At 40.4% G+C, this 18629-nt stretch overlaps 1 protein-coding gene across 2 annotated transcripts in view; it reads right to left on the bottom strand.

Moving 5' to 3' along the window:
• SLC1A3 (solute carrier family 1 member 3) overlaps positions 1–16563 on the bottom strand; it is an 82259-nt gene extending 65696 nt beyond the window's left edge. For both annotated transcript variants that reach the window (XM_039250529.1, XM_039250527.1), the window contains exons 1-2: positions 16469–16563; positions 14595–14867 (exon numbers count right to left, since the gene is read on the bottom strand). In XM_039250529.1, coding sequence (XP_039106460.1) covers positions 14595–14775 — 181 coding nt within the window. In that variant the 5' untranslated portion in view covers positions 14776–14867; positions 16469–16563. The remainder of the gene's footprint in view (positions 1–14594; positions 14868–16468) is intronic.
• Between the last annotated feature and the right edge of the window lie 2066 nt (positions 16564–18629).

Here is an 18629-nt window from a genome sequence, read left to right as displayed (position 1 = left end):
TGATGAACATTTAGGCTCTTTCCATGATTTGGCTATTGTGGAGAGTGCTGCTATGAACATTGGGGTACATGTGCCCCTATGCATCAGCACTCCTGCCTCCCTTGGGTATATTCCTAGCAGTGCTACTGCTGGGTCATAAGGGAGTTCTACTGTTAGAATACTGTTTTCCAGAGGGGCTGCACCAGTTTACATTCCCACCAACAGTGTAGGAGGGTGCCTGTTTCTCCACATCCTTGCCAGCATCTAGTCTCCTGATTTGTTCATTTTAGCCACTCTGACTGGAGTGAGGTGGTATCTCAGTGTAGTTTTGATCTGCATTTCCCTGATGATGAGGGACGCTGAGGATCATTTCATGTGTCTTTTGGCCATCTGATGTCCTCTTTGGAGAAGTGTCTACTCATGTCTTCTGCCCATTTCTTCACAACCCAGTTCTCTTTCTATTGCCTCTCAAACACAGATATACCCTTGTAGCCAATGCCTGAGTATAGACCCTGGCTCCTGGGTCTTCAGCATCTCTAATCCCTAAACTCTAGAAGCACTTGAATAACAATCTTGGATCTGCCAGGGAAGTCCCAGAGGCACCCAGTACGTGTTGGAACCCTTCACAGGTCCCTTTACAATATATTTATCATAGTACTAAATTACTATTTAAAATGGTTACACTGAATCCCTTTCTTTGGAATGATGTAACTAAACTTTTATAAAACTTATTAATTAAAATAGCTAGTGTCTTTTGCCCCATTGTACACATTTTAATCCTTGGAAACCATCAGTAACAAAGCTGGAAAGGACATGAAATGAAAACATGCTTCAGGTTCCCATGCTTAATGACAACAGCCAGCAGTCATTGAGTACATGCAAGAGGCCACACCCTCCAAGCACACTGCCTCACAGGACCATGGAAGCCAGGACTAGTATTGCCTACACCTCACAGATGAAGAACTGGAGTCATTGAGAAGGTAGGGAAACTGCCAAAACCTCACAGCTAGTAGAGTTTGGGACCATAGTCAATGCAGGGAGCAGTCAAGCCACTTCCCCAATGCCAGGGGCATGGCTGAGGTGGACTTCATATCCAGGCTGTTCAGCTCCAAGCCCAGACTCTTACCTACTATGCTGTACTCATGGCCTCTCAACAGTCATGGTACTAATTTAAAGAGCCTAATTTAGTACACAATATTTTGCCTACCTTTTTGTTCCATTTTGAATTAGTTTAACTGATATAGAGCCTAAGTTGGGCAAAGGTTTTGTTGATTTTACTTAATGAAGTCAACACCTAGCTTTTTGCAATTAATTTGTTGAATGAATAAACAAAACACATTTTTCTTCAGCTTTTGCTCTCTCAGGCAATATTAGAGATGAGGCTAGTGTGGTAAGGTCAGCCAGCTGTCAGTGTCAGATACAGAGGAAATGCTCTGAACATGAAGACTGCTTTTTTGGGTAAGCAGTTCAGGTTTCTGATTACACAACCCAGCAATGATAAAAGCCTTCCCTGAAACATCCTCACATCCTGGTGCACAGACCTCTCAGAGCCCTCTGCTCTCTGTCCTTCTGACCAATTAGAGGGAACAGTGCAGGGGTGGTTTTCTTCACTTTGGTAAAGCTGTTCACTGCCTTTGCAGAGCTGAGGGCTCTGCCTTATTTGAAGCCCACTGATTGATGTTCCCTGAGCTAATAAAAACTTTTATGGCCTCCACATCTTTAATGCAAAAGAATAGATCCTTTATTATTGATTACTCTGCAAAAATAACCATAAAAATCAGAATAACTTCCCAATGGGTTTGTTACAGCTGAAGCAAACTTTGCAATCTGCAACTTGGTGACATTAAATAATACACAGATGTCACAAGTCAATTCAGATTCCTCATTCTCAGTCAATTCCTGTTTTGGTATTTTACAGGATTTCTGGAATCTAGGAAATTTCTTAACTGGAATGTTTAAGGTGTTCAAAATTAACAGTACTGGTTGAATGCTGTAAACTAAGATGTATTTTTGTTTAAATACTTTCTTCTAATACAGAAGGCTCAAGAAGTGAGTCCTCCAGGGGTTCACTGTTTCCCCTAGAGAGCCTATACAACAAACACTTCTTTGGAAGATTAAATATCACTTCGCTTTTCTAAACTAAGACACAATGTCCACGCTAGAGCCTCAGGAAGAACACACCACCTCAAGCTTCCTTTTGAAGGCCAAACATGCACAGCAAGTTAAAAGCTAAAGACCCATTTTAAAAATTTTGGCCCATATTTAATCAGCTAAAATTACAGAAAATATTTAAGATTAGAAAAATGTGGTATAATTTGAAATAAAATTTGGACCAATTCAACTTTTGGTAAATGTTGCAGTCTGAAATAGTAAAATTTTACTGAAGTTTCTACCCTATTTCCAAACTGTCAAGAACAGATTGGCAGACCAAAGCTTTTTAGAATTTTTACTCAGTACAAAATTCTCCAGAAGAAGAGATGATGTTCTCAAAGAGCTTAGATGCAAAAAGGATCAAGAGTAATAGGGGCACTGATCTTAGGGGAAGACTTTATATTCTGAGGCCAGCATATGAATACTACCAAATGTCCACCCAGGATGAGCCAACCAGCTCCTCTAACATTGACACTGCAAACCAGTCAGAGGACCCAGAATAAGCTTGGCCTGCTGATCCATAGCCAGAATGGGTGCCATGCTGCCCATTTGTATGCAAGATGGCTCAAGGAAAATAATGTTATCAAAATTTTTGTTGATAGCACACAGTGATTTTATGTGACAAGATACTATTTCCCAAGTAGGATATTTTCATTCATGTAGCAACAATAATAACAGATGAGCACTACTTTATCTCAAGGTTACAGTGATCCAATGCATGAAGCAACAAAATCAAGGAACGACATCTATCACCTTTGCCACATTCTATTGGTTAGAAGCAAGTCACAGGTCCCACCCACACTCAGCAAGTTAGCTGCACCGGACAGTTAGGGTTTGTCTAACATGCAAACGTCTTGGCCCTCTTTATTAACCTGTTTCTAGCGTGGTATAGCCACACTCATTGAGAAAATGCTCTATAGATGTTTGGTGAATGAATGATGTTAGGATTATAGTCTGAGCCCTGCCTTTAACTCTTCATGTGACCTTTCCTATGCCTTAAAATTTTTTTCCTAATTTATATATGAAGAATGCTCCAATATTCAAACATCACCCTCCTTCATGCCTGGGCCTACTGCATAGCCTTCTCACTGGTTTCCCTATTTCCACTTGTTCCTACAGCCTACTGCCAACATAATGCCCAGGGGAGCACTTATGATACCCAAGTCAGAATGTTACTCCTCTTTGTCCCCTCATGGCTCCCCCATGTCACGTGGAATAAAAGCCCAAGGCCATGTTATGGCCACATGTGGCCTGCTTCCCCAGCTCCGCCATATTCAGAATGCACACCCTATTCCACCATCTGCCCTGTTTCAACATTTGCCTCCTTGTTGTCATTCCACCACCTCAGACATGATCCCACTTTATGTCCCTGGTGCTGGCTCTTCGTTCTGCCTGGAATACTCTGCCCAGAGATTCCCAGGTTTGCTTCCAGTCTTAGTGCAAAAGTCATCTTCTTATTGGAACCGACCCTGAACTTTCTTCTCCCTTAGCCAGCTTCATTTGTTTCAGTAGTTATTACCTTCCAAAACACAATATAATTTTCTAACCTATTATGTTGTTGTTCATTGTTGTCTCTGCCTCCTAAAATAGAAGCTCCAAGAGAACAAGATTGTTTGTCCTGATGTATTTTTGTTCACTGATCTATATTAAGCCCCTGAAACAGTTCCTGGCACACAGTAGGTGCTCAGTAAATTGCTGAATGAATAAACAAAGAGCATGACTTAATTCTCTTTCAGATGACCAGCGCCCAGCAGCGCTGGGCCCAGCTCATGTTGAACACATTTCCTGAATGGAGGAATCCTTCACTCTGTGCTTCCCAACAAATGCCATTCCCCACTGTATTCTGTGAGCATAGTAGCCTACCCTCAGGAACATCCCCTCTACCAAACTGTGATTAGTCTGTCATGATCTGTGGAACTGGATCTCAACAGAGCTTTGATTTCTCATATGGCTTAGGTTTTTAGATTCGCAGACTAGAAGTGATAGCTCCTATTCCTGTTTCTCTCACAAGACTTGATTTTTTAAATATGAAAGACAGTGGGTATAAGGCTGTAGAAAGTTCATGGACTGAGATCAGGAATGAAGTTCTGGGCCTGATATGGTCAGCAAATTATGTTAGTCAGTACTTTCCTTAAAAAATTTACTCTTCATATCAAACCTAATGGATTTAATTATTACCTTCTTACAGATGAAGAGACTGAACCCTAGAAAGAGTAAGCCACTTGTTTCAGGCGACATGACCAGTTACTGGTGTTGGCAGAATGGGGTTTCAAACTTAGGTCTGCCTTTTCCACAGCCCACACTTTCAAATCCTATAATCTCTTTGGCCCTCTCCCCCTCCCCAACAAAATGGGAGGGATAGATCAGAAAAAACAGTATCTAAAATCCTCATGACCTTTAATATTCTCACCTAAAGGTTCTGATTTTACAAGAACCATGTAAACCAAAAGCATTATAAATCTTAGCTGCTGTATTATGAATTCATCTTGTTTTTCCTAACAAATTCTAAAGCCCTGGATAATGTATATGAAAGCATTTTTTAATACAGCAAAAAATGCTTTGTCAACTTGGCCATTACAGTTATTAAAGCAGGTAGACAATAAATAATTCTTTGAGGGATCAAATAAAAGTTTCTATTTTAGAAATTGGCTAGCTTGTAGCTCAAGCTGGAGAAGTCATAAGTCTGTCTCATGCAAGCCTGATGAAGCTGGTGGACATAAAGTCCCGTTCGTTTATTCTTAACAAGAAGGGCAAGGGTGTAATGGTGAATTTACGTGCCCAAGAGGTCTGCTGATCTTGGTCTTTTGTTTCACCCCAAACTTCCAGGCATTTCTTGGTGAGAAGCTACTCAGTTTGAGGCAACCTTTCAACCCTCCCCCAACATTCTGTTCGTTCCCACATCCTTCAGAGAGTTGGGCCCTGGCTTGGCTCAGTCTTTTGTCCTTTGGTATTTCCTGTTGCTGGAGGTGGGAAATACCTGCTCCAGCCTTGTTCACCAGCGGAGCCCAGATGAACCAGCTCTGGGTAAGTGATGCAGACTCAAGTCCACATGGCATGCAACTCTGAGAGACAACTGTATCAGAAGAACCTTAGGAGCTCTGAAAAGCCTGGTGCTTTCTTCCTAAAAGTGCACTAACATAGGCTATGTGAAATGCTAATAAAGTTTACAAATAATCCTACAGGTCTTTTAAATGTCCAGCCCATTGTTATTGAAAAAATATCCCATTAAAATCATTAGCACCTATTGCCTTCCTTTCTGGTAAAAAAAGAAAATATTGTTATGAGTGAGTAGAAACTGTGAATGGAATTTCAATTCTGGGGATATAGCCCACAGACATACTATACCTGGGGAAATAACTTTTATACGGGATTATTCATTATACCATTTAACAAATATCTAAAAGTTGGAAACAATCTAAGTGCCCATCTGTTGGTAATTGCTTCAATAAATGAAAGTACATCAATATAATGCACCCCCAAGAGAGTATGAGGAGGTTCTTTATGTGCTAATAAGGAATAATGCCCAAAGCATATTGCAAAGTCAAAATAGTAAGGTATATAGCAGGCTATACATCCTATGCCAGCATTTGTGTACAAAAGGCAAATTAAAAGGATAGAAGTGTATTTATTTTTATACTCCTAAAATAATTCTAAAGGCACACAAGAAATTGATAGCAAAGTATTTATATCCTTTGGTAATTTTTTAAATTTTGGGCAATGTAAGTGTATTTCATAAGTAAAATAACAAAATAAATAAGCAAATAAAGTTGGCTCACATTTTTTGTCTTTAAATCTGACTGAATTCAGGGCACCTTGCTAGCTCAGTTGGAAGGGCATGCGACTCTTGAACTTGCAGTCATGAGTTCAAGACCCATGATGGGCATACAGATTACTTGAATAAATAAAAATAAGACTTGAAAAAAATTTTTGACCGAATTCTAATCTACATCATTTCTGCTAGATGCCTGGATGTTTCTACAAAGTCAATTTGGGTCTGGGTTGCTTTCTTCTCAATCTTGCTTTAATTTGCTTTGACAGTAAGTGTCCTTCATTTGGGCCATGGAGAGGAAGGTCGCTGGTTACGCTCAGATTTCTAGTGAATGGATCACTTTCTGACCAAACAGTTCTATTTTTTTCTGGAGACAAGGAAGTGAATCTGAAAAAACACTTTGAACTCCATCATTATAGAATCATATCTGCTTCAACGCATTAGCCCTTGGAGTTACAAGTACACCAACATGGCAAAGTCACACTGTAAACCAGCAGGCACAGTAACGTGCTCCTTCATCAACCAACATCCTGTGTAAAGCATCTCAATGCCAGAATTTACCACTGAATCTCAGCTTTTTCATATGACTATTTCATTTGCCTTAAAAAAGCAAATTCAAGGAGACAAAAGTCAATAAATAAACAAGAATATAACTTTGGTCATAGAGAGTTTGTTAAAAGACTCACGATTATCTTTTTGATGCCTTTACATTCACATTCAACAACAAGCTGAAGGCACCAGCAAGCACGCTTATCCCTGGGGTTTTGCCTTAGTTGGTTTAAAGATGAAATTTCAAGTGATGCGATGTGTCTAAAAGCAGGGGCCTTCTTTTCAGTATGTGAAGGGCAGCAATTGTCCATTTCTACTCTCATTAGGGACAAATGAGCTTCATCTTACAAGATTCTGAATAGAAAAATCTTTTGCTAATAGCCCATTGTTTTCTCTCCGGGAAGCAGAAGCAGTTTATGGCCTGGAATCGTTGTTGGAGAACTGGAGACGTCTCTTTGGGGACAAGAATAATGGAGTTGCCCCTTCTGGAGACAGAAACTCAGTCTTGAAATTCAAAACTTAAGTGTGCTTTTTAACTAGCTGCTCCTAAATTTACCTTGGCATCTTTGATATGATACAGAGGGAAAAAGGAGTGCCTTTCTGCCTCTTGTCTTAATTCAAAGGGAGTATCTTCCTTTATCTAGTTTTGGGGGTTTTGTTCTTCTCTTTTTCTTTTCAAAACCGCTGGAGGACCTCTCTTGATTGGGCAGAATGATGGAAATATTCTTGGGTTAGGGAGCAAGCTTTGATAGCGCTGAAGCTTGACCTAAAACTCTTAATTTTTATACTCGGTGAGCACAAAAGCTGAACTGTGTGCCCTCCTCTGTGTGTTTCCTCATCTCATAGCAATGATACAGCTCTCCTAGCTGCCAGACCAAATAGTTGATGAATGATAGCACTCCAGTGTTCCATAAATATCAAGTACTCTAACACCTGGAATGTGCAACTTGGAAAAGACAGTGCTTACATTCCAGTTGCCTTTTCCAGATACTGCAGGCTCTTCATAGCTCTGTTGTCTCTATAGCTAGAACAGAGACTCACAGCTTTCCTCCTCTGATTTATGAGAGATGGGCAGAAGACTGCTGGGCAGAGGTGACTTCTGCAGAGGCATGCTTCATTGGTGTGCTCCAATACAGGTGTATCACACGCAGAGCTCAGGAACTCTGTGGTCCTCAAGAATTTAGCTGCTTATTGATGGGAAAGACTGGCAAGGATGGGTTGGGAGATCAATGGCATAGGAAAAAGGTCTCTGCCATTGTACAGCATCAAGGAGTAGAAAGGAATACTCTGGTTTCTCTTCAGATCGTATAAAGGAGTAGAAAGGAAACACTTATCTATCTTATTCCATTCATTCTATTTTAGAGGAAGGCAAATCAGACTTTAAATGATAGAATTTTGGAGCTGGAAACAGACATTAGTCCAAATGTAACTTGCTGATGAGGAAATAGGAGGCCCAGTGGTTTGTCCTAAATCATAAAGTGAGTGAGTTGATGGCAGAGCTGGCTCTGTCACCAGGACCCTTAGACTCTCAGTGCTTTCTCAGCTGCAATGCAGACCTGTGTAGACACTACTCGGAAGGAGGATAGACTGGCCCTGGACTTGCACTGCTACAGGGAGCACTGGGGAAGTGCTTTGTAAACTGTAACAGTGGAAGGTATTATTACTGCAGGTAATTGTTCTTAACACACCTTCTGGTTTGATCACCTATTTGAAAGAGAAACAAATTTAAGTGCCTGCTCAGTTTTCTCATTATCTGAATGAGCAGGAAGAAAACAGCAAAATAAAATCCAGAGGTAATCTTAAAGCAAACCGTGCCCTCTACCCCATGCTGGCCAACTCTGTTAGAAACCAGCAACTCTCATCCCAGGTTTCCAGAAGTCTAGCCTGCCCAACTCTGACAGGGGTGGCAGTTAAGAGGCAGGAGACACCAAAATGCTGGGGAGAAGGCAAAACCAGGGAGGTGGCGGACTCTCAGATTGGTCCCGAGTAGCATGAACAAAAATGCACTACTGAGTAGGTTAAAACATGGACTGAAAACATTTTCTCAGCAAGTCTCCTTTCCTGAGAAAGACATCTACCGCCAGGCACTCCCTCCATTGAGCAGTCGGTATTATGATAAGGGCTGTGCCAGGGGATTACTTTCTGCTTCAGCTTGGAGGCCAGGTGGGTAAGGGATAGATAATGACAGTATCACTTACTCTGAGGCTTTCATCTCTGCCTCTGAAAGCCCTTTACAACTGCTAAATCTCTTCCTACAACTCTGCTTGGCTCTCTTCTCTAGCCAAGGAAATAGAAGCCACTTCTACACATAAACCAGGTGACCATCTTCTCCCCCCATCCCTGGGTCTCGGTCCTGTAGCAGAAACCATCAGCAAATCAGTGTGCATTTTCACTTGGTGCCTGCGCAAAGGCACACGCAAAAGATGAAGGGTTTACAGTTTCTGTGGATACTCTACCTGCCAAGTCCTTAAGGAAATTATTAAAAGTTACATGGTTGTAAGTGGCAGAATTGGGATATAAATCCTGGCAGAGAGGGTTTACAATTATTCTATTTTAGACATGAAGGAATGGAGGCTCGGTTCCAGAACTGGGACATAAACCTAAAAGTGTCTGACTCCAGAGTCCATAGCTCTGATCCCCTCCCCTATACTGTGCCAGACTAAACTCCCATGATAGGAGGCAGCTCCCTGCAACTCTTTTTGAGAATGAAATTAAGGGCTGGGATCCAAGTGACCTGTAAGCACATGTCAGGTAGTTGTTATAGCTGGCTCTGACAACTTTTCTGGATTTCTGCTCCCTGGAGGAGAAGACAAAGTAGAGGAACATCACTAGTCCCCTCACCCTATCCTGTGTCCCTTCTCCAGAGGAGGGCATTGTGAATCCACTGCTTCTGAACTCCTTAGGCCTAAGACTTCCCTCCCAGCCCTCTGTCCCCAGGAGTCTCTGAGAGGAGCTCAATACCGGGGAGGCGCCTGCCTCAGGAGCCACCCTTTCTAATAGCTTCCTGAAGCCTTCTCTCTCTCTTCTCACTTCTAGGAAGTGTTGAAGGAACCATACATCCCAGCCTGGAAATTGTTCACCATTCTTTAGGTTCCTGTTGTTCAACTGTGTGGAGACTCCCTTCTCTTGGTGAGCTGAGAGGCTGCCCGTATGGGTGCATGGGTGCTGCACTGCACCCTCACCCCCAACTCAAGCCCTTGGCTCGTTTGATCCCATCACTGATCACCTGAGTGCAGCAGCGGATGGCTAATCATATTGATCAATATGTCTGACTGAACTGACTGACTCAGCTAGATACTGTGTACATGTGGAAGGCAGAAAATACCCGGCATTGCTGGGAGGTCACTGCTTTACTCATAAAGAAGAGTTAACAGTGTTCTGCGAGTAGTCTCACTTACAGAGTAGCCTATGCAAGAGGATAACACAATCCATGGATCATTATCCATTTAACATTCAAAGACAGAACTGTCCTTGTTCAGTCTCGACATCAAAAGAATACCTTCAAAATTTCTATGTACCCTGAGCCTCTTGCACTGTACCTCCATTGTAACATTTGCATCTCAAAATCAACATGTCCAAAAACCTGAAATCACCCCTCCCACTCTCCTCCAATCTTCTCCCCATATTCTACCTTTACTGGGAGCACCAGCACCTTTGGTTACGTGGGTCAGCAACTGGACTAATGGCCTGCAGTCTGGCGCTTCTGTCAATGCTCACGTGCAATCAATCAATCGTCAGGACGCAGGGTGCCTCTGGGACTGAGGTCACAATTCCATGTGTCCTTTCCATCACTCCTGTTGTTGGGTCAGTGCACACTCGTAGCTAACTAATGTGATAAAACAAGAAAGGACATGCCCCGAGGGCAGGGACCAGGGCTCAGAAGAGTGTGGTGGATAAGACTATAAACTTCCAGCCAGAACAGTGGATTTGCATCCCAGTTGGTATATGCATCAACTGTGGGGTAAGTTTCTGAGCTGTTTCCATATCTGTGAAATGAGAAAAAGAATACCTCCCTGCCTGGTTTATTCTGAGGATTAAGTAAAGCTAATGTATTGACAGCACATATGACAGTGATTGGCACGGTGTTAGTGTTTGCAATGTCTATTACATGTGTAACGACAAATGAAGAAACCGAGGCTCATAGCAGTTAAACGCCTTCTCTAGGATCATACAGTTATTAAATGATACAGTTCACATAGAAATCCATGTCAATGCTTCATCAAAAGCCACATTCTTTTTTCCAGCATGGTACATCTCGGTTGTTAATAAGAAAGTACAACCTCTAAAGTATCAACACAAAAAATCATATATTATATACAACAGTATGGATATGACCTCACTTAAAATGTTGAGAGATAATTAAAACCCTCACCCAAATAATTCCCCCCAAAACAAAAACCTCCTTATTACTACCTCTGAAACTTGTCTATTCCTTTGTCATCCCATTTTATCTCTTCTACTAAGCTACCCAAGGGCAAAGATCCCTGTTGCATAGTACAGATCAGATACCCAACATTTAGTATGTGTTAAATTGCTGAATAGCACTGAATCTTTTTTTAAAAAAAAGTTTACTCAGCAGATAACAGATAATAGTAGATAATATATGAATGTGGTGAAAAGAATTCAAACCATACAAAAACTTAAAGGAAAGTAATATTCCTTCCATCCCATTACCAGACACCCAGCTGTCATCCTGGAGGCAGTCACAATGACCCGTTTCTTGTACATCCTTCAGAGATATCATCAAATTGCATTGAATTGTAGTGCAATTTACATTAATTGCCGAAGAGTATTAGGTAATGATGAGAAATGCTTTATACACATGTAGTCAGTATGTTTTCTTTTCTGAAAAGTTACCAATTTTTCTCAAACCCATATAGAGGAAAACTCAAACATAAAAGTTGCGTGCGTGCATATGTGTGTGTGTGTGTGTGCGTGTGTGTGTGTGTGTACGTGTGTGTTCAGAGAAAGGTGCCAGCTGCTGTGTTTGTGAACTCCCTCAAGTAAAACCACCATCCAACTCTATGCAATTCTATTTAGTCTCCTTCCCCTTATAGCTGATGTTATGACCCATTTCTTCAAAAATTTTTAGCCTGAGATTTCATTTTAATCGTGCTTTTTGCTCCCTGGATGTGGAAAGATGGGCATTCTATGACTTGAACATGACAAAAGACTTTCCCTTTCTTTCAGTGAGATGTCTGAGGTCACTCTCATACCACTTACCACAGTTTGAAGGGAGAAAGTGCTTCCTGGAGGAAGAAAGATAGTAACCATTCTCCTCAGTGTGGTTTTTCTCAGACAGATGTCTGCAACAGCCCTGGGAGACACTTTATCTAATGCTTTAATAATAACCCCCCTTAAATGGACTTAACTTGGTGTTACCTTCTCTCAGGTTGCTAATGTGCTTTCATTACGTGCATGGCACATTCAGACACAATACTCTTCTAGTTTCCACTTCCACATATTAAATGCACATTCATTTTTTTCCCAAAAAGACAATATAAAACAGATTGAACAAAAAATTTACTCAATATATAGGACTTTTTTGGTATTAAAACCTAAGAATTTTTTCTTCTCATCTCTTTTTTGGGGAACAGAACTTTTCTGCTTCCTTGCTAGCATTTTTCCAATTTTTTCCCTATGTTGCAACAAATGAATTAGAGAGTTGAAGTCCAGACATGTTCTTATTATTCTTTTAGGACTGATGTAGACATGGTACCCAGAGACAAGCTAAATGGAGCCTTTGTTTCCATTGGGCCCTCAATGGAAGACACACCAAGAGACAACTGAAGGGTTCTTCCTTCTCTCCTAAATCTATTTGCTACTAAGTTGTCTCTTGGCCATTCCAAGTCTTTGGTGTAGACTCAGTGGTCTCTCTGACTGTCAATGAGCTCTTTTTATTTGTTTCTTTGTTAGTGCCTTCTTCTTGTTACTTCTACCTCTTCAGTTTCCATTAGTAAAGCCAACCAGGAGGACATCCTGCCAAGTTATCTAACCCGGCTCAGCCAACTCACTGCAATTCTCACAAATCTTAGGAAGGTCCTCACTGGGCTAGGAAATGATCCCAGAACTCACAGAGAAAATAGACTATTAAATCCTGGCATTATCTTCCTTCCATTAGAGATATGTCTTTGTAATCACTTAGGAACTTGCTTCTCCACCAATCTGCTTTCCATGTGCAGCTTTTATTACTTTCCATTCCTTTATTCTTTAACTGAAACATTTCTGTTCTAGAAATTGAACTCTTGTTGTGTTTAGAGCACCATTTTGAATGTGTTTCTGCATCTTTTCCAAACATACTCCATTACACTGAGCTCTATTATTATGCATATAGGATTGCAGAATAAATGAGTATTTGTTAAATGAATGACAGGGATGTGGCTTAATCATTTGTAGGAGAACTATAAGTTTTCTGTGGGTCTAACTGGGTAAATCATATAGTAAAATGACAATGCTATGTGAATGCATCTAGCACTGCTTGCTAATTGGCCTCTGCCAAGACATAGCAGCATTTCTCCTCCTGGCATCTCTTTTAAGATGCCAACTAGTTTGCAGAGCAGAAAGGCAGAATGGCAAAGTGGTTAAGAGAATGGCCTCTGGCCTAGATAGCCTGAGTCTGACTTTGAGCTCTAGCATTTACTCTCTGTGTGACTTTGGGCAAGTTGCTTGATCTCTTCATGCTCAGTATTCTCTTCTATAAGATGAGGATCATACTAATCACTCCTGCCCATTCACTCATAGGCTTGTTTGAGGATTAAGTAAGCTAATATAGGCAAAACACTAAGCAAGTGGCTGCAATAGTACTCTGTAAATATTCACTATTATTATTATTTGGCAGCTATTGTTTGGCTTGGCAATGACTGTAATTCAAAGCAAAAAATGAAATGAGCTTGCCGCATTTTACCTCAACTTCCAAGACAATGACATAGCACTGAAATACTTCTTTTAGGAATGTATTTAAACCTGGGAACCTACTAAAGAAAGCCATTATGTCCCTGAGTCAATCAGGACATTTTCTCTTTGAACATCTCTAAAATTAATTGAACAGTCATTATCACCAACAATTACTAAAAGGAGCAAAAGATGTTGAAACAGAATATATTTAAAGTCTTATGACAAACTATTCTCCTCCTGTATTCCTATTTGTCGGCAATTTAAGAATCTTTTTTTTTGGATAAAGTTATAATTATATTTACATGCCACAAAATTTTCATAGTTTTTATGTCATTACCTCTTTATATTTGATAGCGATCTTGGCAAACTCCAAGACAGAGATTAAAATTATACATAAATGTCCCTCTCCCCTTGGGTCAGATTAATAGAAATTTAATTTTTATAACATAGCATTAGCTTACATGTTTACCAGCCTAAAGATTTCTGTATTGGTTCAGTCAGAATCTTCCAGTAAGTAGTTTTTTCAGCTATATGCCACCCATAAATAATAATTTCCAATTCCAATAAACCAAACAAAACAATGTTTTATTAGTACAGATTTCTGTTAACAACGCTAAATTTGTAAGAGGCTGAAACGTTTGGAAAGGGATAGTTATTTATGGCAAGAAATGAGTGAAAAAGATTTGTGTCAACATTTGTCTCAATTTACCTTCTCCAGTCACTGGATGGAAGATGCAAACACATAAAAGACTCTGTCTCTACCTCAAGGCATGATACCCAGCTTCAAGTCAGCACCCGTTAGACTGGTTAGAACATAATTACTATTAGGAACATGTATCTCATGTACTAATTGTATAAATTAGCTTTAAGTGAAAGTGACATTGTGTGATGACATTTTGGCCATATCTAGCCTGCTTGTTTTTATTGTTATTTAACTGCTCAGGCCTAATGATTAAATTGTCACTCTCATCCTGCCATGTGATGGGAAAGCATTTGATTTGTTACCCTTCTCCACACAATTAATTGATTTGCATAATGCCTAATGATGCTTCTTTCAGATTCCCGTGTGTTTACCATATATTGCTTCAAACGTGTCAACAGACTGTCATTTAGTGGGAGAAAAAATTCTTCCAATGTAGACAAAAGCCTAGACTATTATTTTGAATACCTATGCACAGGGAGCCAGATGCCCCAGAGAAACAAGATCCCATCCCCTACCCCCCCACCCCCCGGTTGTTATCAAATGACTTACCCACAATGACTGCAGTGACAGTGAGCAGTACAAAAGCATTCCGAAAAAGGTAACTTTTAACATCCTCCTTTGTGATGCTCTGCACTTTCCTCTTGGCCAAGAGTGTGCGCTTACGAACTCCTCGCTGGAATCTCTCCATCCTGCCCCCCATCCTGGGCTCTTCTCCATTGGTTTTGGTCATATTTTACTTCTCTAGGAATGTCTTCTCTTTGCACTTCAACGTCTCGGAATCAGCCCCGGAAAGCCAGACCTCTTTGGTGTTAGAGAACACAACTGGAACGAGGAGAGGAGAGACAAGAGTTACAGCCTGCAGGGGTGAGACATCAGTACTGCCCCACAGCAGGGCAAGCTGTTGGCACACTGCATAATCTCAGTAGGAATCAAGAGCTAGAGAGCCACAATGCCAGGTTTCAAGGCTGGGATGTGCATATTTTACTGGACCACGTGTGAGAAATGTGCATAAGTTCAGAATCTACCAGCAGAAATGTGTGTTCTATTTTTAAAAATGTGCCCTTCCTATTCCAGTGAGGCTGTAAAAGGGTTCATTAGAGCCGAATGTGACTGAGCAGCCCCCACCTCCTTGGTCTCCTCCAGAACCCAGCCAAGTGCTTTTTGCACAATGTTCACCTTCAATAAATGTCTAATTGAATTGAACGCACAGGAAGCGCTCAATAATTACTTGCTGGCTTATGTCGTATACCCGGTGAAGGCATAACCAGGTCAATAAAATGAATTAAGATATTGATATTCATTCTCAGGGCTTTACGTTATATATAATATTTTCTTCATTAAGGAAAAAACCACGATAATATCAGCTAATAAATATGGTCATGAAAAGAATGTAATGAAAAGAACATATGCACAGGACTTGGGAAATATATTTGACTATTTTGCAAGGTAACTTTTTAATTTTCTCTCTGAAATAAGCAAAGTTCTCTGAGCCTATCTATGTATTATTTGAAATCGTAATTTATTTCCAGTTTTTTCACAAGCATAAGTAAAAAGTAGCGTTTGTCTTTGTGGCAATCATATCGGAGTCTTCTGAGGAAACCATCACCGACTTCTGGGTATTTCAAAATTTTAGGATTTCTAGAACAGATGAGGCGAATCCAATTTTCATTCCAAACATTACAGCGTGTGGTTTCTAGTTTCTTTAAAGTGCTCCTAGGTTATTCAAATATCTAAGTCAATCTCTCCTTGGTGGAAATCGGTTGTTTTGAAAAAAAAAAAATCAAAGGATTCCTCCTGTTCTATAAGATTTGTAATCCACAATCTTTCCCGAGATCAATCCAAGTAAAAGTCAGTGGTGCCTGTGGACGGCAACGCAAGCAGCCAGCGAGTGCGTCTGCGGGGGAGGTAACTGGGAAATCCAAGTGTGGAAAAAGAGACTCGTCTTAACAGTTTTGACTTTTAAGTAAAATTGCAGGTTGGGGTCAGTGATAATAAGACCTACGGCTTATTGAAGACTTCAAGGCGGATTAGAACTTTAGGGAGAAGGGAGGAAGGGGAGACACGACAGACCAGGGTTTTGTGTGGTTTTTTGTTGGTGGTGGTTTTTTTTTTTTTTTTTTTTTAAACTAATCTCTGGTTCCCTTTCCAGTCACTTTTAAACGGACCGGCTCAGCCTTGATTCTTTTCTAGCTCCCGAACCACAATCTACCCTCAGTCCACCCTGAATGACTCCACTCCAAGTTAAGAGCGGACACGGCATAAATAGACACCATGCGGTCATTACATTAAATTACTAACGTGGACTTTATTTACCAAAATGGCTAGCTTTTCACTCTCGCTACTCCTCTGCTCGCGAAACCACATCCAACGGCGAAGTGCATGGAGAGGTGAAGCTCAGCAGGAAGACACGACGTCAGACTTACCTTTTCTGATTTTGTAACGGGTGGAAGGTACCCCAGGCAATGACAAGGTGAATTCCGCAGCAGGTACGGAAGAGTAACGAACGCCAGGAGCCAGGCATGCATGCGCTCTGAAACTGCAAGTTACTATCAGGGCAACTTAAGAAAAGGGGAGGAGTCTGCGCCCGGGAAAGGGCGAGTGGGGGAAAATGAAAACACCACAGGGAAGGAGGGCGCAAACCCGAGGTTTCTGGAATATTGATTAATCTTGGCTCACCAGAAGCATGCTTGCTGGCTCCGTTTTGCTCCTTAGACCACTTTCACGCTTTGTCAGTTCACTTTCATTAGGAATGCAAAGCCGGGACCAGGAAGAATTGCAAAATAAGGCTCACACACACTCAGAAAGCTGGAAGTCTTGATTAGAACGTTTCAAAGACTTTTCTAAGACGAAATTTAATTATCTCGCATTATTACAGGTTTCCTCTTCTCAAGGAAACACGAGAGTGCTCTTTTGCCTGGTTGTACACTGTTACGAAAGAGTCCCTCTTTATAGAATTGGGGGGAATAACTGACATTTCTTGGGAAGACCCAGAACGCAACAAGTATGGAGAAAAAAACGCTTACTACAATTCTCTAAACTTGCCTAAAGTTACTCAAAACACAAGATGAGACATGCCTCTATGTTAGCAGTTTAAATTCTGTTATAACAAATCTAATTTAGCTCAAACTTTGCATTGTAAAGACTAAAAAGGAAGAAACACACAGAGACCAGGATCTTTGTTGAACTACAAAGTAGAAAGCATTTTAAGACCAAGAGTGTAAATGCACACTTGAAGGTTTGTGATTTCAAAAGGTATGTTCCGGTGCAGATTGATGCTTCAGTTTTAAAGGAAGCTAAACATCCCCCTGCCCCCCCTCCATTATTTTTAGGAATTAGAAAATTCTCATTGCACTTTTAGTTCACTTTTCTTAGAAAGAAAGATATATTGTAAAAATAGATCTAAAAAATGAAAAAAAGATGTTAAGCCTGACTCAGCTCCAAAACTTAGAACTTGTTTAGCATGAAGAAAAAAAGTAGCGACAAAAAATGCATACCAAATATTGCAGCCAGAGTTCTGTATTCCTACTCATTAAAGCACATATTCTCCATGCAAAATCTGCTTAGTTCTTGCGTCTGTTATCCAACAGGAAGGTATGTTTTTCCCTCATTGGCAAATCCAGGAGATTTACTAAAGATACACCTCCTTGCCAGCATCAACTGTTTCATGTAAGCCCTTTCAAACAGCTACCGGTTGAAAAGCAATGGTAAATTGCTTTAAATCATGTAAATGATTTAAAATTACAAATGAGCAGCAATCATAACAACTTTTAAACTTGGTATAATTTTAAGAGTTTATGAAAAATATATACCCTTGACAGTCCCAGCCCACAGCGATCTTTCTCTTCCTCTGATCTCCTAGGTCACTTAGCATCTGTACCACATTGTTTAACACTTAATTACACTCTGTCTTCTGCTAATCCTTTCTTTTTAAAATCATATTAAGCTTTGGCTCCTCAACTGAATTATAAGTGCTTTGAGGGCAAGAACCAGTCCTATGCTCAATATGTAGTAAACATTAAATAGTCTTATAAGTGCATAACATGATATAAAATGCTTTTCAAACTTCTGTGTTAAAACAAAAGTATTTGTTTCTATGTTGGCACCTCTGACGTAGGTGCGTGGAACAGATGTTATTTCTTAACATCATCACTACATTTGAAAGCATGTATTTACTACCCTAAGTCCTATCTGAGCCATGGGTTTAAGACTAATTTGTCCATATTTCTTGTGAAAGTGACTTGTATTTTAAGGGAACTTAAAAGAGAAATCTTTAAATGATTTTAAATGGTGTTTCAAGTCAAGTGGCATTTCCGTTTTTTAATTCTGTTTTTTCATAGGCAAGAAAAAGGCCTAGAAAAACCACACTTTGTTAGCATAGAGATGAGAAGGCCCTAGTGCCCTTTCTTTTTTCCTTTCTTTCTAATCCCTAAGGCTTGGTTAAAAACCATTTCATTATTTTAATTTGCACAGACATTATGGGAGTCTGGTGTACCCTTGAGAAGGAAGTAATTCACCACTGAAAGTTTTGTTGGCTGTAATAAAACCTAATGAGAAAATGAGATGCAAAGAGTCTCAGTTCAGAGT

The sequence above is a fragment of the Hyaena hyaena genome, unplaced genomic scaffold (genome assembly GCF_003009895.1).
Source record: "Hyaena hyaena isolate Hyena2069 unplaced genomic scaffold, ASM300989v1 scaffold_372, whole genome shotgun sequence".
Taxonomy (NCBI): Eukaryota; Metazoa; Chordata; class Mammalia; order Carnivora; family Hyaenidae; genus Hyaena; species Hyaena hyaena.
The sequence above is the reverse complement of the archived record's forward strand: the minus strand, read 5'-3'. Positions and strand labels throughout refer to the sequence as shown.